The 24,044-nt window shown below is 43.2% G+C and overlaps 1 protein-coding gene across 2 annotated transcripts in view; it reads right to left on the bottom strand.

The window, feature by feature from the left end:
• Nucleotides 1-2,924: 2,924 nt before the first annotated feature.
• Nucleotides 2,925-24,044, bottom strand: part of NEMP1 (nuclear envelope integral membrane protein 1) — a 139,814-nt gene continuing 118,694 nt past the window's right edge. Inside the window, exons 8-9 of one of the 2 annotated variants that reach the window (XM_033938017.1) lie at nucleotides 23,502-23,672; nucleotides 2,925-4,393 (exon numbers count right to left, since the gene is read on the bottom strand). In XM_033938017.1, the coding sequence (XP_033793908.1) occupies nucleotides 4,213-4,393; nucleotides 23,502-23,672 (352 nt within the window). In that variant the 3' untranslated portion in view covers nucleotides 2,925-4,212. The remainder of the gene's footprint in view (nucleotides 4,394-23,501; nucleotides 23,673-24,044) is intronic. The other variant, XM_033938018.1, reaches the window with a different exon arrangement.

Raw genomic sequence — 24,044 nt, 5'->3', positions numbered from 1 at the left:
TCACAGCAGGAACCAACATCTCCCTGCTCGTATCTTCTTACAGTACAAATATATGGCATCAGAGGCAAATCAATACTAGATGTCCACTTGGCCATTTCTGAGGGCATTATAAAGTATCCCTTCCAGAGCCAGAACAGGACCTATGACTTAGAGAATGACACGGGGACAAATTTTTCCCCATCCCCGCAGGAACTCATTTTCCCAGCCCCGCGAGCTCTTTTCCTGTCCCTGCCCCATTCCTGGAAGCTCTGCCCTCATCTGCTCAAGACTCAAACACTTTAAAATCTTAAGTGTTCGAGGCTTGTGTAGTTAAGGCAGAGCTTACAGGAATGGGGCAGGGGCAGCGACAAAACTCCCATGTGGACGCGACGGGGAAATTGAATTCCTGCGGGGACGGGGAAAAATTTGTCCCCATGTCATTCTCTATTAGGACTTTTTCAGTTTACTAGCAGTGCCAACAGGTTACCAAGCTCAGGAAGTATTCTTTGCTGAACTTAATATCACCAGGCAATTAACAGTCACTGTCTGTCAGCAACTATCTGAAGATTCCATAGCTTTGCAGCCTTATTCTAACAGAAGAGAGAGAGAGAAAAAAGAAGCAATCACACCCTTATTTTAATTTACAAACCGAGAAGACATGAAGCAGGAGTCAAAGAGCAGTCTTATACAGTTAAATTAAAACCAAGACCTCTGGCTTATTGCTCATCTTCTTGTATTTTTATATGACCACTGGTGACATGCTTCATCTGCCTCTAAGTACCAGGTCACAGGAACAGAATAGCACTACTTATGGGGGAGAGTGTGGTGCAGTGGTTAAAGCACCTTGAGGTTGAGGGTTCAAACCCCCATTGCTCCTTGTGACCCGAAGCAAGTCACCTAATCCCCCCCCCCATTGCTCCAGGTACTTTAGACAGATTGTGAGCCCACTGGGACAGACAGGGAAAAATGATCAAGTAACTGAATAAATTCATGTAAACCGTTCTGAGCTCCCCTGGGAGAACGGTATAGAAAATTGAATGAATAAATAAAATCAGAGTATCTCTGTATTTGATTAGTAGGAAGGGGAATTACTTAAAATCTTTCTTATGATCCTCTCCTAGGTGTTTGTTCATTATATTGATAATGGGATAAACAATTATAAACAGTGCAGGAATCGTCCTTACCGTGAAACAAAACACATGAAATCCCAAGGTTAAATAACCAAGAGAAAAACACAGGGCAGTGTAACAGCTCATATACTTCCTGCTTTAATTATCAGTGAAGTGCAACCTTTGCCATTCACCTTCAACTCAGCAGTTCTAATCTGAGCTGGATTTTATTATTTTATTATTATGATTAGAATTTGGCTCAGTGTAAGAAGTCTTCCCACTTCTCGGCAGTTTGCACAGCCCTTCATTTTGTACTCGCTCTTCCTAGTAGGAACACTTAGAATAGCCACAGAATACAGAGCCCAAGGACTGTTACTGCTCCATGCTGCTTCTTCCAGCTCAGGCACTTGGTGCAGAAGTGGTGACATTTGGCTTCCATTCCCAGCCAAGGATCCCAGCCCTTGCCTTATGCCCTGTCCAGAGCTGAAAGCTTCAGTAAAACCCCATATCTAGGAGGGAAGAAGAAAAAAGGTCGTGCAGGGGGCTCCTTCATGCAAATCTAGCAGTCCACCTAGGAGCAGTAATGACATGCATTTGTGAGAGCTGCACCTTGCAGGTTTAACCACAAGAGAGCACTAAAGGTTTTGGCACATATATATAGTATATAACAGGGGTGCCCAACGCGTCGATCGCGATCGACCAGTAGCTCAGGAAGGCAACTCGAGTCGATCGCACTCGTGTTGCCGTCCTGATCTACGGGCCGATCAGCCTTCCTCTCCAGTGTTCTCCCTAGGGCCTTTTAGCTGGGCGGTCCGCCCAGCTGTCATCTGCCGCTGCTGAACAAAAAACCGGCTTGGAGATTTCAGCCCGTAGCGAACTTATGCTCCGGGCTCTAACGTGTGCGTGCAGGCTTCTCTTCTCTTCCCTCCGAAACCGGAAGTTATGCCCGGGGAGGGGGAGGGGGGGAAGAAGGGAAGCCGGCACGCACATGTTGAGAGCCCTGAAGCAAGCGTTCGCTACGGGCTAAGGCGGGAGACATGTTAGTGAAGCATTTCCTCTTCTTGCTGCCGGGTCCTGCCTACTTTCTGTTTCCGCGAAGGCAGGACCCGGCAGCATTTCCCCCAACAGTTCCTCGCGATGCTGGTCGGCCGAAGCAGGGAGAGGTTGGGGCGGCGTCGGCTTTTGGGCGTGTTATTGGTGGCGGTTTGGGTCCTGGTCCCCGATGGCAGTTTGGGTCCCCGATGGCAGTGGCAGTGTCTTGGGGGAGGGCAGGGAGAAAGAAAGAAAGAAAAAGGGCAGGCAGGGAGACAGAAGGAAAGAAGAGAAACAGAAAAAAAGGAAAGGGAGGCAGAGAGAAAGAAAGGGCAGGGAGAGAGGAAGGAAAAGTTGGGGGAGGGAATGAGGTGTGGAGGAGAGGAAGCATACAGGCTGAAAGAAGGGAAGAAAGACTGGATGCACAGTCAGAAGAAGAAAGTGCAACCAGAGACTCATGAAATCACCAGACAAGGTAGGAAAAATGATTTTATTTTAAATTTAGTGATCGAAATGTGTCTCAATTTATATCTGCTGTCTATATTTTACACTAAGGTCCCCTTTTACTAAACCGCAATAGAGTTTTTTTAGCGCAGGGAGCCTATGAGCGTCGAGAGCAGCGCTGGGCATTCAGCGCAGCTCCCTGCGCTCTAAAAACTGCTATCGTGGTTTAGTAAAAAGGGAGGGGGGTATATTTGTCTATTTTTGTATGGTTGTTACTGAGGTGATAGTGCATAGAGTCATCTGCTTTGACCTCTTTGAAAAACCCTGGAATAGGAATGATAATTAACATTTTCTATGCGTACAGTGTGCGTTGTGTTTTTTTAAAATTTTATTGTTGGTAGATCATTTTGACTTGGTCATTTTAAAAGTAGCTCGCAAGCCCAAAAAGTGTGGGCACCCCTGGTATATAAGATATAGTAAAGATTAAAGATATAGTAAAGATTAAAAGCTACGTTGCTGTGCACAATGACTCAGGTGTGAGCTGGTTGAAGAGTAAGAGTAAAAAAAACCCAAAACCGAATATATACAGTACATATATTCCTGAGTAACATTTCCACTTGTATCAGTTCAAAAGAGTGCAAACACTGCAATCTCTTAAAAAGCTATTCAAGTAACATGACAACCTCAAAGAAACAGTGTCACATAGAAGCAGAAAGTTTTTCGCTAGGATTTAACAGACAGTGCAGCAGATATTAGCAATGCTACAAACCAAGGGGGATTTTTCACTCCGTGTTTATTTTTGCAGAAAATACAGAATGGCTGGTCATGAGCACCACATTCCTAGAATAGCAAAAAAAATACTATAAAATTTAAAAAATGGCCAAAAAGAATCCTGCTCACACATCACACTTAGGAATCTACATTATTGTACTGATTTAGTCAGTTTTGTGATCCCACAAATACTCTGATTTTCACCTAGGAATATCAGTAATATTAAAGTGGATTTTCAAGAAAAACTAAAATCTGCTGCAAAAAAAAAAAAATAATAAAATAAAATACAAAAACGTTCTTAATATTTGTGTATTTTAAGTCAGGCACTTTGGATCAAGGGCACTATAGGAGAAACCCATAAGACAGTATATTAACATTAGATCCCTACTGTGGGCCATTTCTTTGGTAAATATTACATTTATAAGAGTCATTTGTTCTTGTGCTTCCTGCCTCATCCATTCTCTCTCACACATACACCCCTTTCCCTCAGCATAGTTATAACTCAACAAATCATATTTTGCTGTAAACATCCACTGTTCTCTGCCAAGTGGCTTTTAAAACAAAACTAAGGAAAATATGGAAGGTGAGCAGGTCCCTGAGTTTCCAGCTACCACTTTTTTTTTTGTCCCTTAAAGTTTTATCCTCCAGGAGCACAAAATAAAGCTCCTATGACCATAGAGTTTTTAGCTCTTTAAGATATTGTTGAAAACCACATCATCCCAAGAAATAATAGCTGGTCCTGGAGCTCCTACAGAGCAGCACCTATATTTAAACAGCATGCAACATGCTGCTGCCTGTTCAGATTTCATTCTAATACCGTGGCTTCTTCAGCATAGCTGTGGTTGCTCTGCACCCTGGAGAGAATGTCACCAGCTCCCTAGAAAATGACATGGTTATTGGAGTTTGTGTAGTTTTGACGTTCATCCTGCTCGTCAGAATCCTCCTGATCGCCAAAGAGCTGATCCTCGATATATGAGCCTCCAAGCCCATATTCCTGCTCATGTGTCAGGATCTCATTTGGGGTGAGATGGGAGGCACCCTCCACAAAGTCAGCAAATCTGGCAGGAGAGAGAGAGCGAATGGTGAAGTCATCACAATAAAAGCACATTGCAAACAAAAGGTAAATACATTCCTCTATGGGGCTACTCTGTACAGTGCAAAGCACCCATCTAAAAAAAATGCAAAATCCTTCAGTAATGCAATCATCCCAGAGTACAGCTGTATTAAGTGTTACGTATCTATTAATTCATAAAGATATTTTGGCTTTATAAAATGTCTTGTATCCAGAGAGGATACCACACCTGAATAAAATGTTAGGAGAGATGAATTTAGTTCATCATCCATCCCCCCCCCATCATGGCAGTGCAAAGTGGCAGATTTCATCCCTTATGAAGGCTGGGCCTAAACAGGTATTTCACCCCATATGCCTCTAAGCGTCCCTTGGTTGGATGGCATAGCACTTATGGCACGTGTGCTGTCTCATGGCTTCCAAAGGGCAGCACAAACAAAGCTATGACAACGAAATCGCTGTCAAACTACATCTGGATAAAGCCAAGCATGGAGAGATAACAGGACCCACCCAAAGTTATACATGGTCAATGCGTGAAACAGCATTCAAACTCAAGTTACAAGAATTAATATTAGGTATCTATAATAATATGTTAAGCGCGCATGCGCACTCTTAAGCCGTGTTCCCTGAGATCTGATCTGTCAGGATGTGGCCACAAGAGTGCGCATGCGCGCTTACCACGCATCGGGCTTGAACACTTGAAATTACCTGCAAAGCCGCTGCCGCGGCTACTCTCTCAAACCGCAGCAGGCGGGGATCGAGAGAGGAGCCGAGGTGTCGGCTTTGAATTAAAAAATAAACTTTGTCATCCTTTCCTTTTGTACTCCCCAGGGGGGGGAGGCGCGAGGCTGCAGCGGACTTCCTCACCCAGCTCTCCAAAGGTGCGCATCTGGGGCTGAGTCACCTGTCATGCTCGATACCAATGCTGATTCAGAGCTCAAAGCCGCCGCCGCGGCTACTCTCTCGAACCGCACCAGGCGGGGATCGAGAGAGGAGCCGCAGCATCAGCTTTGAATTAAAAAAAGAACTTTGTCATCCGGAGCCAGCACTTGTCATGCTCGATGCCAATTTTTCCCCCTCCTCCCTCTCGCCTGCTCACAGCGTTTAACCGAAAAGTGCTGCGCTGTGCTGCCACTGGCCTCACCGTCTTCTCTCCACTGCGGCCTGCCCTCTCACAACTTCCTGTTTCTGCTAGGGTTAGCCGCAGTGGAGAGAAGACACCGAGGCTAACCAAATGATCTCCACTGACAATAAAGCTACAGAGGAAGTGACATCAGTAATGGTAACATGGAGTTGATCAGTCTCACCTCTAATCTTTCCCTCCCCCTCATGCCAAAGTCTAATTTTACCAAATTTATGGCAACTCGAAAGTGTGGGGGGGAATGCTGCTGCTACACAGGGAAGTGTGGGGGAATGCTGCTGCTGTACAGGGAAGTGTGGGGGAATGCTGCTGCTGTACAGGGAGGGGGGGGGAATGCTGCTGCACACGGAAGGGGGGAATACTGCTGTTGCTGCACAGGGAAGTGGGGGAGGGGGGAAAGGGGGCCAGGGAGCAATCTTGGTTTGCTTTGAGGGGAGACATAAGGGGGCCATGAAGAGAGACAGAAAGATAGGCAGGCAGCGCACGAGAATGAAAGACAGACACACACACAAAAAGGCAGGGAGAGAGACAGAAAGAAAGAAACAGACAGACAAAGGGGGCCAGGGAGAGAGACAGACAGAAAGAAAGACAGACAGTGGGAGGGCGAGAGACAAAAAGAGGAAGAAAGAGACAGGGGCAGGGAGAGAGACAGAAATAAAGAAAGACAGACAGACATTCTAGCACCCGTTAATAACGAGCTTAAAGATTAGTAAGAAAAGAAGCAAACTGGTTGAGTGGAGATGATAAATTCATTGAAACAGTAATAGAAAGACTAGCATGGTCCCATTAGTTTGCCCAACAAGGTGACTAGAGTTGTACCAGCTGCTCTGTACAGAACATGCAGGTTACCGCCTTTGTTTTGGATTGTACCTATCATTCCACACAAGTTAAAACTGTATCTTTTATTTGGGTTTTTATCCCATTCTTTTGCGAGATACAGATTTGAATTTTATCACACAATTTTTTGAATTCTGTTACTGGTTTTGTCCCAACCACTTCCCAGCTTTCATCACCCTTTTGATGAAAAACCTTTTCTTGGAGATTACTTTTAAACTTATCTCCTTGCAATTTTGTTTCATGTCCTCCAATTCCATAGCTTCCCATCTTTGAAAAAGATTTGTTTGCTCATTAATACCTTTCAAGTATTTAAACATCTGTATCAAATTTATCAAGATTTATTAATCACCTTTATGAAGAGATTCACACAAGGCTGGATAGACTGGAGTACGGGTCACTCCAACTGCACTAGGGAGACAGGATTTGTAGAGCTGTGAAGGACTGCTTCATGGAGCAACTAGTCAAAGAACCGACGCGAGGGGGTGCTACTCTTGACCTCATCCTAAACGGATTAGGGGGGCCTGCAAGAGGGGTAGAAGTGGGAGGACCACTAGGCAACAGTGATCACAACACGATCAGATTCACATTAGAAAGAGGGACACCCATAGTTAGGAGGACCGCAACAACTGCGCTGAACTTCAAGAAAGGGAACTACGCTGCTATGAGGGAAATGGTGGGGAGGAAGCTCAGAAACATCTTTAGGATGGAGACTGTGGGAAGCGCCTGGACCCTATTTAGGGACACCCTGCAGGAAGCACAGAGAATGTACGTCCCCAATTTCAGGAAAGGCTGCAAGAACAAGCGATCAAAGGACCCGGTTTGGATGTCAATAGAAGTAAAGAGGGCGATAAAGGACAAAAAAGTATCTTTCCGGAGATGGAAAGAGGACCCAACAGAGGAAAATCGCCAGGCGCACAGGAAATGCCAAAAGGAATGCCACCGGGAGGTTAGAAAAGCAAAAGAGAAATACGAAGAGGGGCTGGCCAAGGAGGCGAAAAACTTCAAGGCATTCTTCAGTTACGTTAAAGGGAAGCGACCAGCGAGAGAGGAGGTAGGGCCGTTGGACGATGGGGACAGGAAGGGAGTGATCAAGGAGGATAAAGAGGTAGCTGAGAGGTTGAACACGTTCTTCTCGTCTGTTTTCACGAGCGAAGACACTTCTAATATACCGGACACAGAGGAGCTCATGAGTGGGGAACAGGCTGAAAAATTAGAGCACATAGAGGTAAATAGGGAGGATGTCCTCAAACAGATAGACAGGTTAAAATGCGGCAAATCACCGGGCCCGGACGGGATCCACCCAAGGGTGCTGAAAGAACTAAGACAGGAAATAGCGGGCACAATCCAACATGTTTGCAACCTATCCTTGAAAACTGGTGAGGTGCCAGAGGACTGGAAATTGGCAAATGTCACACCGATCTTCAAGAAGGGATCGAGGGGTGACCCCGGGAACTACAGGCCGGTGAGCCTGACTTCAATAATAGGGAAGATGGTGGAAGCTATGATCAAGGACGGCATTTGCGAGCACATCGAGAGGAATGGCCTACTGAGAACAAGCCAGCACGGATTCTGTAAGGGAAGGTCGTGCCTAACGAACCTTCTGTACTTCTTTGAGGGAATAAGCAGTCGGATGGACAATGGGGAGCCCATAGACATCATTTACCTCGACTTTCAAAAGGCTTTCGACAAGGTGCCACATGAAAGGCTACTTAAGAAACTGTGGAGCCACGGGGTGGGAGGGGATGTGCACAGATGGATCAAGCACTGGCTGTCGGGTAGACTGCAGAGGGTTGGAGTAAAGGGCCAATATTCTGACTGGCGGGGAGTCACGAGCGGTGTGCCACAGGGATCGGTGCTGGGGCCTTTACTCTTTAACATATTCATCAATGACCTGGAAAAGGAGGCAAAGTGTGAGGTTATAAAATTCTCAGACGATACCAAAATGTGCGGCAGAGTTAGGACCAGGGAGGAGTGTGAGGACCTACAAAGGGACCTGGACAAGCTGGAAGACTGGGCAAACAAATGGCAAATGCGCTTCAACGTGGACAAATGCAAGGTCATGCATATAGGGAAAAAGAACCCGTTGTTCAACTACAAATTGGGGGGGGGTATTGTTGGGAGACAGCAGACTCGAGAGAGACTTGGGTGTGCTGGTGGATGCATCACTGAAGCCATCTGCACAGTGCGCAGCAGCCTCGAAAAAAGCCAACAGGATGCTGGGCATCATAAAGAAGGGCATAACAACCAGAACACGGGAAGTCATCATGCCATTGTATCGAGCGATGGTGCGTCCGCATCTGGAATACTGCGTTCAGTATTGGTCGCCGCACCTCAAGAAGGACATGGCGGTACTTGAGAGAGTCCAAAGGAGAGCAACAAAAATGGTAAAAGGGCTGGAACACTGCTCATACGCCGAGAGGCTGGATAGGCTGGGGCTCTTCTCTCTGGAGAAAAGTAGACTCAGGGGAGATATGATAGAGACCTTCAAGATCATGAGGGGCATAGAAAGGGTGGATAGGGACAGATTCTTCAGACTGAAGGGGACAGCAAATACGAGGGGGCATTCTGAGAAACTGAAGGGAGACAGGTTCAAAACAAATGCAAGGAAGTTCTTTTTCACCCAAAGGGTCGTGGACACTTGGAATGCGCTACCGGAGGAAGTGATCAGGCAGAGTACGGTACAGGGATTCAAGCAGGGATTGGATGGATTCCTGAGGGATAGAGGGATCGTGGGGTACTGAGTAAACCAACCTGGTCGTGCATGTGCAAGACCGGAGGGCTAGGACTTCGATAGGAGGGCAGAACTTAAATGGGAAACCAAGGTGGCAGGGGAGCCCCTTCTGATGATTCAGACAGGCCTTGACCTGTTTTTGGCCACCGCGGGAGCGGACTGCTGGGCAGGATGGACCTGTGGTCTGACCCGGCAGAGGCACTGCTTATGTTCTTAAGGCGGTGTACAGAAGATACAGTATCACCCCTGACTCTCTTATCAGGCATACATATTCAGGTCTTCAAGTCTATTCCCACATGTCTTCTGATGCAGACCATATAACATTTTGGTTGCTTTCTTCTAACTGCTTTAAGTCTTAATATCAAGTTTCAAGTTTAATGAGGTTTTGATTAATTGCTTAATCATAATTCTAAGCGATGTACATGATAATCAGATTACAAAGTTTGGGAAACAATACAATACTAACAAAATCTAAGTCCAGTAGGACTGTAGACAGACTTGACAAAACTAAGAACACAAGGAGAGGAAGGGAAAAGAACTACAAGTTATTTAAAAGAAAACAAGACATTCAGGGGGAGTACATGAGGAAAGGGGAATTTAAAATACTACAATAAGATTATACAGTGAGGTTTAAATTGGCTAGGAAACTAGCTAGTTAAATATCAAAGGCATCTTTAAAAATAAAGCTCTTTAATTTACTCTTGAATCTTTCCAAGTTGTTTTCTTCCCTCAAGTAGATAGGAAGCGAATTCCATGTTTGGGGGGCTATGATAGAAAAAATAAATTGCCGTCTTGTATTGATAATTTTAAGAAAAGGGATCGTCAGCAAATGCTGTTCATTAGATCTCAATATTCTATTAGAAGTGTAGGGAATTAATAATTTATGAATGAAAGCAGGAGTTTTATAAAGAAGAGATTTATATGTTATCCGGTGAGCTACCGGGAGCCAATGTGCTTTCTTAAGGAGAGGTGTTACATGATCAAACTTCTTGGCTTTAGATATTAGCTTGATAGACACATTCTGAATAATTTGTATACGTTTGATTTCATTTTGTGCAATTCCCTTAAATAGGGCGTTGCAATAGTCAATTTTAGAAATCACCAGAGAATGAATGAGAATGTTAAGAGATTTTGGAAAGAGAAACTGTGAAACTGAGCGAATTTGGCGGAGTCTTAAAAAGGTGAATTTAATAATGCTACTATTGTGATCATGGAAAGTTAATTTGTAATCAAAGATAATATCCTTAGCCAAATACCTCACCAATGACTTCCTTTTCTGCTAGTTATGCCTCTTTCTATGCAGCCTACCATCCTTCTGGCATCCCTCCTGCCACTGCTTCTACAAGAAAGGTACCAGAGGGGTGTGTCCTGCGGGAGGAGGATGATTGTTCAGCTGGGTTGCAGGACCCAGCCTGACTCGCAAGAGATGTTTTGGAACTTGAGGAGGGGGGGAATCCGCTGGACCACCAAGGTATTTATTAAGCCTCAGGAGGGGGTCTCTGCTGGACCCAATGGATTTTTCTGGGTCAGGCTTGTGCAATTCCTTGACTTTCCTGTGAGTACCTGAGCTAATCTGTGATCAGGTAAGTAAGGCTACGAGAGCTCAGACCAGTCAGAAAAGTTTGCCAAGTTTCCAAGTTTATTCTATATTTGATACACCGACCATCAGCGAGTATCTGATCAGTTTACAAAGTAAAATTACAATATTAAAATTAAAATTCTAAAATAAAAATAAAAAATTCATTTACTATGTATTTACATAATTGCACGTTAAAAGTTGACTGTTCCTTCCTGTGCATTACACCGAGTCCTCATTTTAACACTAATGAGCTCATTGTAATGGATTTTTAGTTGCTGCTACTGCTTTTGGTAAAAGCCACCAAGAACCCTTTTGTGCATTGGAGGCTGAATTAATATGTATGCTAAACTAGCTACAAAAAAATCTTGCTTGCACGGTACACTTTTGAGCATCTGCCCCTGAGTTCCTTGAACAAGTACAAATAAGGAGGCGGGGTTTGTTTTGGAAGCAACAGACAGAACTCTGAGGACTTTCTTAGAGATCAGACTCCACAGGTGACCCTTGAGGTTAATTCCCTCCCGCCCACCCCAGGGCAAAGCTTTTTTGGCTCTTCAGCCAACCAGGAACAGGGCATTGCTTTGGTAGGATTTTCTGTTCTTTCTTTTTTCTTCCAGGTGTAAGTACTTCTGCAAACACAGTATGGGTGGAAAACATTGTATCACTAAAAATGCTGCTCAGAAAATATTATCCAGGCAGAGGGAGTGGTTCCATGTGCAAGCTGTCTTCAGCTTGAATCTCTCGTGAAGCAAGTAAAGGAACAAAGAGGTGGTGGCAAGACTGAGAAGTATCTGTGAGAATGAGAGGTATATCGATGAAATGATTCATGACATGTCAAAGATTTCCAGCGGTGGGGAAGAAAAGGCTGTGCTGAGGGAAGACAGCTGGAGTCAGATTACAGAATCCTGCAAGATAGGTACTATGACTCCAGTTGCCCTTGAATGGAAGAACCATTATCCTGACCTGGAAGTTGAGGAGATGAGAGGAAGGACCAAAGCTTGAAATCCCCAAAATTGCTGGTAGTGGTTGGCGATTCCCTTCTGAGGGGGACAGAAGCATCCATCTGCAGACCAGACATGATGTCCTGGGAGGTATGCTGCCTGCCTGATGCCAAAATTCAAAATGTTATGGAGAGATTGCCAAGACTCATCAAGCCTGATGACTATTATCCGATGCTGCTCATCCACGTTGGCACTGATACTACCAGGTAACCCTATGAACGTATCAAAAGTGAACTGCGGCTCTGAAAGAGGTGAAGCAGTCAAGTGCGCAGGTAGTATTCTTGTCCATCCCCCTGTCGAAGGTAAGGGCCAGGTCAGAGAAGCACGCATCCTGGAGATGAATGCATGGCTATGTGGATGGTATCGTCGAGAGTGTTTTGGCTACCTGGACCATGGGAGATTTTCCAAGGGCTGTTGAGCAGGGATGGTATACATCTATCAAAGAAGGAAAGAAGTGTCTTCGGAGGCAGGCTGACTAATCTACTGAAGAAGGCTTTAAACTAGAAGTGATGGGGCAGGGTGATCAAAGCCCCGGGGTGAGTATAAACCCTCAGGTAAGAAAATCACTGTATACCTCTACATGGATGGGAAAATGGAGCAATGTCTGGAAAGCAGTGTATACTAATGCTCAAAGTATGGGAAATAAGATTCTGAATCTAGAATCTGTGATGGAAGACAATGAGTTGGATATAGAGGCGATCACAGGGACGTGGTTCACAGAGAACCATGACAGATGTAGTTATACCGAGCTATAATCTGTTCAGGAAAGACAGGGTAGGAAGAAAAGGAGGGGGAGTAACATTATATGTTAAAGATTATATTAAAGCCACATAATTGCAGGATCTGAAGGGAAGGAAGAGGCACTGTGGATCAATTTGGAAAGGGGGAATGGTAAACATTGGTGTGATATACAAGCCTCGTTCACATATAGAAGAAGTTGGCAGATATTTAATACTAATATTCAGAATATATCTAAATAAGGGAATGTGTTACTAATAGATGATTTTAAAATTCCAGATGTTGATTGGGATTATCCCTATTGCAGGATCTTCTAGAAGTAGGGAGGATCCTGGATTCTCTACAAGGAGAACTGTTCCAGTAGTTGGTAATGGAACCCACGTGGAATGGGGGCCATACTGGACTTAGTGCTTACAAACTGGGAAAGTGTTTCTGATGATATAGTGGGTGATCACTGCATAGTAGTACTACCCGATTCAGGAAAAAAAAAATTCGATTCGATTCAGCCTATTGAATTGATTTTTTGATTCGATTTGATTTTCCTGCCCAATTGGGTGTTGGTTTTTTTAAACATCCTGGTGGGTTTATTTTATAGTCCAATAATATGTTAGAAAAAATTCCACTATTACTTATTCAGAGAAGTGCACTCATTTTTTAACTTTTAATTTAAATTACAACGGGAAAAGGCCTCAGATATGGAGCCTACGCACAGTCATTGGCTGAATTGATCAAATTGATCAGCGTAGTTGTCACGCTCCTTGCTCCAGTCATCGGCCAGCAAAAACCCGTCTTTTTAACTTAACTTCAAAAAAGCTTAAATTTTATTTTTCATAATAAATTATTAACTTAGTGTTCATTAAAACTTAGCTTATATTCTAAATCATTTTTATGGACTTTTTCTTTTTTATAGATTTTCATGCACAACTCTATATTCACTGAAAACAGTACTGTAATGGTAACTTAGCTTCACAGTGATATGAATGCCTCCCACATATGCCTAAGTTACCATTACAGTACCGTTTTCAGTGAATATAGAGTTGTGGGCATATGTGGGAGGCATTCTTATCACTGTGAAGCTAAGTTAACATTACAGTACTGTTTTCAGTGAATATAGAGTTGTGCATGAAAATCTATAAAAAAGAAAAAATCCATAAAAATGATTTAGAATATAAGCTAAGTTTTAATGAACACTAAGTTAATAATTTATTATGAAAAAAATAAAATTTAAGCTCTTTTGAAGTTAAGTTAAAAAGACAGGTTTTTGCTGGCCGATGACTGGAGCAAAGGAGCGTGACAACTACGCTGATCAATTTGATCAATTCAGCCAATGACTGTGCGTAAGCTCCATATCTGAGGCCTTTTCCTGTTGTAATTTAAATTAAAAGTTAAAAAATGAGTGCACTTCTCTGAATAAGTAATAGTGGAATTTTTTCTAACATATTATTGGACTATATACTCCACTAGGGTAGGTTTATTTGGGTTTATTTTATAGCCTCTTCACCCTTTTTATAGCCTCTTCACCCCCCTTTGCCCTCTCCTACCCACACTGGTCCTGTGGTGTAAACAAAATAAACAAACAAAAAAGAGTTTTCCTCTCTCTGTTAAATCCTAGCTCACGTTTGCAGTCTAATACCAACTCTGGCAGGATACACGTTTCAAATCTGACATATTGTAATCACAAAACAGAAAATAAAATTATTTTTTCTACCTTTTGTTGTCTGGTCATTATTCAAATCTTGTTGGTCCCAAGCTCTGGTTGTCTTCTGATAACTTGCTTGCCAGGGTCTCCTTCTTTCTTCTTTCTCCATGCTAACCATCCATCTTCCATCTCTGTCCTCCCCTTCCGTTTCCCTTCCCTCTCCCGGAGGTCTGGCATCTTTCCTTTTTTTTGTCTTCATCCCCAGATCCACTTTTTCTCAACTACCCTTTCATCCAGCATCTCTCCCTCCTTCCCCACTACCCCAGGGTCCACCATCTCTCCCTTTCTGTTCCATCAGAGAAGGGGCAGGACCGCGGTAGAGAGAAGACAACTCGGACGACGTATGGCAGTTTGCAAAGATCACTAGAGCCAGCGATCTTATGCAGGGCAGGCTGCTGAAATTAGGTAAATTGATGCAGGGAAGCCGGACACTAGCGGGGAAGCCACTTCCCGACTTACCCTCCCCCACTCGCCCTCTAAAACAGGAGCGGCAGGCCAGCAAGAGGCAGTGCTGCCGCTCCTGCTTTAGGGGCGAGGGTCAGTCAACGAATTGTGAGGCAGATTTTTTGACGTGGCAAATCGATTCACCCGAAGTGAATCGGTGAATCGATTCAAATCGTGAATCGGGCAGCACTACTGCATAGTATAGTTTAATATTAAGACGGGAATAGAGAGGGCTCATTCAAAAGCAAAGGTTCTAAACTTTTGTTCAGATGGGGGATTATGACATGGAATTGTCTGAATGGGAACATCTGGAAGGAGGAGAAATGCTATAGGCAAAACTGAAAGGAATTATTGTAAGGGCGTCAAACCTTTTTGTGAGGCAAGTAAGTAAAAGTAAGAGGAAAAGAAGGCTGCTTTGGTTCTCAAAAGTAGTAGACGAGAAGGTAAGGAATAAGAGGTTAGCTTTCAAAAACTACATAAGATTGCAGAAAGAGGAAGATAGGCAGAAATATCTGGAAAAGTTAAGAGGCTGGTCAAGTAGTCAGGAAAACAAAGATTCAAATTGAAGAAAAAAAAAGCTGACATGGTAAAACGGGGACGCAAGATATTTTTTTTAGATATCAGTGATAGGAAGAAGTGCAAAAGTGGCACTGTGAGACTCAAAAATGAAGGGGAGGTATATTTAGAAGGTGATAAAGAAAAGGCTGGTGAAATCAAGATGGCGACCTAGGAAGACACACAGAGCAGAACTCCGGAGACTAAAAAACTTTGCCTGTTACCTGTTGCCACTGAATTTACTGTTTGATGGGGAAAAGGGAGGGTAAAGTGAAGACTTTCCCTTCAGGGTCTTCTGCTTTCCCCGAGTCCTCCATTGAAAGGTTTCTCATTCGCTCTGTGCGACCCTCTGAACTGGTTATGAATACAACTCTTAGCCCAGAGGAGAGACTTCCGCCCTCATGTCCAGGCATGGAGAGGCTCCCAGAATCATCGATGGAGCTAGTTAGGAGTGAGGCTGACGAAGCATCGAATAGAGGGGGGTGACTGGGGCCAGGAAGGAGGAGCTGAGGAAAAAATTGCCATTGCAGAGAATTGCCCGGGATTTGTCTTCAGAGATTTAGCTGTCTTTGGAGCAACAGGAGGACAAGGACATGTGTGTTCTTCTGTTGAAGAATGAAGGTGAGCCCTCTTTTTTTCCTATGGTAAGACCAGCCCATGTAACTTTAGATTCCATCTGGGATGCAGTTGTCCAATTGGAGAAATTATTCCTGGGAAATAAAACACTGGTAGACGTTTCCTTACAAGAATGTAAGTCATGCCTAGTAGATCAGGAGGCAAAGAACTTTGAACTGGAGAGGAGTATGGGAGAGGTACAACAGGATTTGAAAGTCTTGAAAACCAATTCCTTAGTGTAGTGGTTCCCAAATCTGTCCTGGGGGACCCCCAGCCAGTCGGGTTGTCAAGATATCCCTAATGAATATGCATGAGAGAGATTTGCATATAATGGAAGTGACAGGTATGTAAATCTCTCATGCATATTCATTAGGGATATCTTGAAATCCCGACTGGCTGGGGGTCCCCCAGGACAGGTTTGGGAACCACTGCCTTAGTGTCTGGAAGGGGATATGAAGGGTTAAAAAAATAGGATCAGAAATAAAAACTAATTACAGACCAATTGCTAATATTCCATTTTTAGCTAAAACAATTGAAAAAATTGTATTTAACCAACTAACAGAATACATCGAAAAAACCAACATCTTGCACCCAAACCAAACAGGATTTAGACAAAATCATTCTACGGAACACTCACTAATTGGTATGACTACGTCTTTAATTTATCACTTAGATCACCACTCATCTGTAATCTTGATTTCCCTTGATTTATCATCTGCATTCGACACTATTGATCACTGTCTTTTAATAAATAGACTTAAGACAATCGGTTTAACCGACCAAGTTTTGCTCTGGTTTCAATCGTACTTCAATAACCGTTCTTCAACTGTCTCCTTCAACGATTCAACATCAAAAAGCTATTCACTTCCCTATGGAATCCCACAAGGATCAATATTATCGCCTATTCTATTTAATATTTTCTTAGCTCCTCTGATGACATTATGTCAGTCCATAGGATTTACAGTATTCGCGTATGCAGATGATATACAATTATTACACCCAATTAATACCAAAAATCCAAATGAAATAGTAATAATTAATGACAAACTGGATCAAATCCAATATTGGCTTGAAAATAATAAATTATCTTTAAACATCCAGAAAACTAACACTATGTTCTTTCCATGGAAAGAAGACAAAACACTTTCCTCTCCTATATCTATTAAGGGTATTCCTTTGCAAATGGCCAAAAACATTAGGATCTTAGGAGTAATATTTGACAACAAATTATCTTTTCATGACCATATAAGCCAAGTGGTCAAGTCAACCTTTTACAGACTCCGTCAGATTCGATCTATATCAAAATTTTTATGTACTCAATCTCTGAATATCCTACTTCATTCTCTTGTAATTTCTAAACTCGACTATTGTAATTCCCTATTTATTGGTTTGCCACAAAAAGAAATTAGACGATTACAGATAATACAGAACGCCTCCATTAAAATTATATATAATGCTAAAAAATTTGACCATGTGTCACCTTTACTCAAGAAAGCACATTGGCTTCCGGTCGCACACCGTATCATTTACAAACAATGCCTACTTACACATAAAACTTTAGAATCTAAAACTCCTGCCTTTATCTATAGAGTATTAATACCGTATACTTCTTCTAGATCTCTCAGATCACAGGATCAACATCTCTTAGCTATCCCCTCATTGAAAGTCATCAATACAAGACGTACCACAATCTTCTCTATAACAGCCCCTCAGTCCTGGAATAACCTCCCACTCTACCTAAGACTAGAAAAAAAATTTAGGAAAATTTAAAGCTCTTCTTAAAAGCTTCTTATTTATAGATGCATTTAATGATTAAGTCTACTACTGACTAAATCTCTCTGCTTTGTCAAGCTAATTCTTTGAATTTATTGTTTACCCATCCTAATGTATTTTCCTTGAATTTTTAAACATAATAACTGTATGTAACCCTCAAATTAAATAATTTTCCTTATGTTTTAGTATTGTCAGTTAAATCCCATTTAAGGTTTAATTTTTCTTTTTTGTATTTGTATTTATTGTAAATGATATATTAATCAATTTGTACATCGCCTAGAAATGTGAATAGGCGATAAATCAAGACATTTAATAAACTTGGAAACTTGGAGAAGTTGGAAAATTATGCACGAAGGTTAAACCTCCGTTTTGTTAATTTTCTAAAATCTAAGAAGATTGCCACTATAGAAGTTCTCAGGTAATACCTGATAGAAACTCTAGGGGTGCCTAAGGAAGGCTTCCCATCCCTTTCCAGAGTATATTTCTCGCCAACGAAGAAACAACAACCTTCAAGACAAGAGGAGCTATCTATGGATAGCTTGAATTTGACACAGTTCCTGGAAACATCAATGGAAGAAGAGTGTGTAAGATCTACCCTCTTAGTGACTTTTGTCTTTGAGTCTAACTGGGTGTTACGACAATATTTTCAAAATCAGAATAAGCTGTTTATGGGTGGGAAGGTATGGGCTTTTCCTGATATGTGCACTGACACACAAGAAAAAAGAAAACAATTCTTATTGCTTCGCCCCCCCAGGTTTTGTTCATGGGGGCTAGTTTTCATTTTCCCTGTAAATGTTTAATCCTTTTTGAAACAAATAGATACCTGTTCTATGACCCGAAACAGCTAATGGCCTTTTTGGAAAAGTCCAACTGTGGATGTGAGGGAGTTGAGTTCTAACACTTAGATGTATGGGGGCTTAAAAAAACTGGAAGATCTAATTGAATAGTCTATTTAGGTTTACCTGACTTATTTGTTAATTATTAGTTTTAGCCTTTATTGATGCCTCTTTTCCTTAAATTTCCTATTGATTGTGGAGTTATAGGTAATTCTCTTGTTAATAATTTGATACAGAATTTATCTGAAAAAATTTTTTCTTACACTTCTCCCTCTGTATTCACGGTTTCAGCATTTGCGGTTTCAATTATTCACGGTTTTTAGCTTGCTGGCTCCTCCCCCAAAATTACATCAGCTTGCATAGAGAAATCGCTGATTCCAAGCATTTACAGAGAAAATCGCTGATTCCCAGCACTTTGTTCACGGTGTTTTGCCTCTCCTTCAGAAACAGGCCAGGTCTCCCACCATGTTATTCGCGGTTTCACCATATTCACGATGGTTTTTAATAGAAAACAGCAAATTACATATAAAAAAGTTATTCGCGGTTTTTCAGTATTTGCGGTTCTGTTAATCCCTTATCACAGCGAATACGGAGGGAGAAGTGTATAATTGTGTGATACAATTGAATTCTATTTCCTGATGCATGCATTTGCTGTTTATTTTCAAAATTTGATAATTTTTTTTTTTTTTTAAAGGCTGAATTAGGGAAGTTCTGGTTGCTCCGCTGACTGACCTTTTCAATGCTTCTCTAGAGTAGGGAGTTGTACCAGAGGACTGGAGAAGGGCGGATGTGGTCCCTCTACACAAAAGTGGAAGTAAGGAAGAAGTAGGGAATTGCAGGCCGGTAAGTCTGACTTCTGTGGTAAGCAAATTAATGGAAACGCTTTTGTTCCATGAAACAACTGGGCCTTCATTCTCAATGGGGCACTCTTGGTGCCTCCCTGTCTGACATATGCCACAACTGTGATACTGTCCAAGATGACACTGAACGCCTTGCCTTCTAGGTCTCCAATGTCTTCTGCACCAGATGAATGGCTCACAGCCCTAAGCTGTTTCCCTCTGAGAATGCAACCAATGGCCCTGAACCGGCTGACTGTCACAATGTCCCCTGCAGCCGTTAAAAACTGGCATTTGTCATCAGGATCACTCAAGAGAAGATGTAAAGAGGCAATCCTCGACAGCAAATCTGGTCAGAGCCATAAAAACAAACATCAACGTGCCCCCACCATCCAGGCCAGCAGCATCTGGAGGAAATTCATCTGTAGAGACCAAAAGGACAATAGCTTGTCCTGAAGGAGGGCATAGGTGAGCTATCACCCAAGGAACAATCTCACTGGCTGCTACCATTGGCCCCTGCACCTGAAGATAGTGCCAAGCAAAAGGAGCTAGCATTGCCAGGATCTCCAAAATCTGGCATCGTAGCTTCAGTTTGCATGGCTCTGGAAGTAACACCTGGCCTTCCTAAACACTCTAGAGATTGCATCGGGCTCCAGCTGGCTCGTCTGAAAATTGATGATCCAATCCAGGGCTTGCAGCAGGAGTTGGACAATTTGTGCTACTGCTCTGTCGGTTAACCTTGGAAGGTGCTCTGATCAACCAATCATCCAAATAAGGATTTTTAGGATCCCCGTCTTGTGCAAGTGAGCGTGACCGTCACCTTGGCAAAGATATGAGGCATCACTGCCAGACCATATGGAAATGCCGAGAATTGGACATGTCGCTCCAGCACATGAAATCTCAGAAACCTCCCTTATGCCAGAAAAATGGGAAAATGCCAATAAGCCTCTGTCAAATCCAGAGAGGCCAGAAACTTCCCCGGTGCCACTAAGGCAATGACCGAACAAACTGTCTCCATCTGGAATTAGGGCACTTTCAGCGTTGCGTTGACAGACTTCAGATCCAGGCTTGGTCTCTGGCCATCTTTCTTTCTTGGGCATGAAGAAATACATAGACAACTATCTATCCAAGCTCAATTCTTCTGCTGAAACCAGCTCTACAGCTTGAATATCCAAGTGCTGCTTCGAGGTCGCTCAGTCCCCAATCACTCTTTCTGGACGTCCGGCCGGAGAGTCCAGAAATAAAATCCAGCAGAGGGTATGAGTGAGCTGACAACCTCCCTCCTATCTGTGGGAGTTCAGCTACTAGGCCTGGCGTCATTGTGACTTCTTGGAAGCTGTTGCGCTGTGTGAACCTGAGTGTTGAGCTTGTCTGGAGCCTCTAAACCTCTGTCTTAATCCCTGAAATGACCTTTGAGCAGAGTTCCTGCCGAGTTCTGATAAAACTGTCGAGAACCACAAAAAGAACCATGACATCTCCCGGGGCACGTGGTCTACTGTCTGTCAAAGACTTAGGGTGACAATCTACCACATTGGCCATAAGATCATCCAAACCTTTTCCCAAAGAGCATGCAGCTGCGGAAAGGTAGCCTACTTAAAGCAGCCTTGGAAGCAGAATCTCCTTCCCATTGCCTGATCCAGAGCGTCTAATGGGTGGAGATAGAATAAACAGAAACTTTGCTCATTACCCTGAACACGTCATACAGAGTATCCACTACATAATACGCCCCCGAAATTAGCAACTGGGCATAGGTATCCTCCTCTGTTTTTGGAGACTGATGCAAGATAATATGGCAGGCAAATGCGACAAATGAAGCCACTGCTGCCGCATTCAGTCCTAGAGCCAAGCCCTCAAATTGTCTTTTGAGGACTAAATCCACCCTCCAGTCTTGTGCATCCTTTGGGATTACTCCTCTGGCATAAGACCGTTTGGTAACCTGTGCTACCAGCAAACTCAATTTAGGTGGGACAAACAGCTCCTGAAAATCTAGAGCCAGTGAATACAAGTTTGCCATAGTCCTGGCAACCCGCAAGTGACCCTCCGAAGCCTCCCAGTGCTTTGTCAGCAATATAGTAATGTCTAGAGCAAAGGAAAACAGGTGGTCTTGTAGGGTTTGCTCATACCAAGACACTGAACAGTAGAGGTCTGAAGGGGCTCCAGCTTCAGGACCCACAAGGATTCTTTAATGAGCACCAATAAAATTGCCAGCTTAAAATGGCGACATAATGTCGGGTCCTCCCTCTGGTCCAGGGCCATCACAGACCTAACCGGTGGCCTCTGCCTGAGACCCTGAATCTCCCAAAATCGAAGATTCATCCTGAGAGAGTGAAGACATTGATTTTGACCCCTAGTCATCCCAAGTCCTTCCCTGACTGGCTCTCCAGTTCCTGAACTTCAAGGGGGGAAGCTACGTGTAGATAAAGAGAACTCCCATGTGTGACAGCCGGCACAACCCCAGAAGGCATGGATCTGCCCCACTAGCCCATATAAGCAGAAAACATAAGTCTCACAAATCAGGTGTAAAGCCCTGAACAGAATGGGCACAACTGCAGGGACTCCCCTCGTCTCCTCGGATCCAAATGCATCCACGCATCTGCACTTTGTCAAAGATGATGAATCACTGACTGAGGACTCCTGGGGGGAGACTTTGCCCAAAATACGTGCCAACTGCAACTCCATCACCCTAGAGGGACCTCACAGCTCTAACCCCCCCCCCCCAAAAAAAAACAAAAAACGTGTGCTGCAGCACATGGACAAGGACGCTTCTCAGCCGGCCATTCACTGCAAATCTGGCATGAATCAGGAGCAAAAGTCTGAGAAGTCCATATCTATCAGTTTTAATCAAAATCGAGGTGCATTTGAGGCAAATAGAGGCTTTTAAAAACAGATCAAAAATCCAAGATGGCTACCACTGCAGCATTTTGGTGCCCAGAGGAGCTACATAAAAGTAAAAAAAAAAAAAAAAAAGAAACAGGAAAGGGTTGGAGGTGGTAAACCTGAATATGAGCCCCAGAAACCCCCCTCCTCAATTTCCACCATAGACAATAATGGGCAACTCACTGTGCTGCTGGTGCTGTGACTGCTTTAGCTCACAGAAAGGCTAGAAAATGATGCTGTCTCAAACAAGCATCCAAAAATTCTCAAGATGCTTCTTCGGGCTGCCAGTCAGACTGTGTTAGAGTCTGAACACTCAGATCCTCATAGTGGGGTGGGGGGGGGGGGGAAGAGACAGAAGGGAAATCACAGGCAGCAACTAATAAAGTCCCAGGGACCGACACAAATGCTAAACAGCCTGCGCTCCAGCTATGACTAGGAGTAAGCTTCGCTACAAGAGAAACGGTCACCGAGCCACACATGATTTAGTGTAGGCTGGCTAGGTAGGTGCCTTGAACCAAGGTTACTCTCCCAGCTACAGACCTTTTACAGTGAGGGTCTGTGTCTCCAACCCAGACAGAGCTGCCCCAGAGAACCTGGGGAACACTGTAGCATTGAAAAGTCTCTGAAAGTTGACTAAAAAGCCTGAAAATAAACTGAAAACAGAGCAGATTAGGACACTTTCAACTTGCAAGTAAAAGGAGAAACTGGAGAGCACAGAACACAGAGCAGGGATAAAGGAGGAGTCGAAGCTAGATGATGCCTTCAAAACAACTCACAAGTAAAGGTGAATAATCCATAGGCCTTTTGCACAAGAATGTTAGCTATGTAGCAATCAAATTTTATTTTTTGGTGGGTTAATGTTCTCTCCCCCAAGTATTGTAAACAGTGGTTGGTTCATTTATTCATAGAAATATTACATAAGAATAGCCATACTGGGTCAGACCACCATCCATCAAGCCTAGTATCCTGTTTTCACAGTAACCAATCCAGGTCACAAGTATGTGGCAAAAACCAAAATGGTACCAACATTCCATGCTACTGATCTCAGGGCAAGCAGTGGCTTCCCCTAGGTCTGTCTCAATAACAGACTATGGACTTTTACTCCAGGAACGCGTCCAAACCTTTTTAAAATCCATCTACGTTAACCACTGTTACCATTTCCTCTGGCAACATGTTCCAGAGCTTACCTATTCCGAATGAAAAAATGTTTTCTCCTATTGGTTTTACAAGTATTTCCCTGTAACTTTGAGTGACCCTTAGTCTTTGTAATTTTTGACAGAGTAAAAAATAAAAAATTGATTCACTTGTACATCTTTAACATCTTCTTCGTTATATAGTTGGGGAAACTGCGAGAGACTAATTCATTTCAATTTTCAGGGTAATCTATATATACTGTATCTTCCACCGATTCCTACAAGGCATATTGCAACAGCCCTACCTCTTGGGGGTCTGGATACGCGACACCACTTTCCATGCCGAGAACTCCGGACTGCTGCAGTGCTCTCGGAGCTCGTCTAAGGCCCTTCTGGTCTGAACTTCTGCCTGCTTCCGGTACTCTTCCTCAGAAAGTAGCCGAGGGGGACTAGGTTTAGCCCTTGTTTTAAGAAATCTGCAAATTCCCAAAGCAGTATTCCAATCAATGCAGCTCCCAATCCAAACATAAGCTTTTATTCACTCTCCATTTTGTACCTTGACCAAGCACAGAAAAACATTCAAATCCAATGATCAAGAGATTTCAGCAGATACTAATTTGTCACAGCTGCTGCAAGAATTATAGCAGATAACACCAAATTCCACTTTTAGAAAACGCCCATTAATTTAGCATAAAAACAGTCCTCTTCAATTTTAGAAGAAATTTTAAACAGTTGACTATTATGCAGCTATTTATGATATGCATTTTAAGAAGATAGCCAAGCCCATGCTTTAGATTACCTTGCCTTACTATGGTAGTGTCCCCACTGAAGGCTACCTGTTAAGTGAC

The sequence above is a fragment of the Geotrypetes seraphini genome, chromosome 3, assembly GCF_902459505.1.
Source record: "Geotrypetes seraphini chromosome 3, aGeoSer1.1, whole genome shotgun sequence".
Taxonomy (NCBI): domain Eukaryota; kingdom Metazoa; phylum Chordata; class Amphibia; order Gymnophiona; family Dermophiidae; genus Geotrypetes; species Geotrypetes seraphini.
The sequence above is the reverse complement of the archived record's forward strand: the minus strand, read 5'-3'. Positions and strand labels throughout refer to the sequence as shown.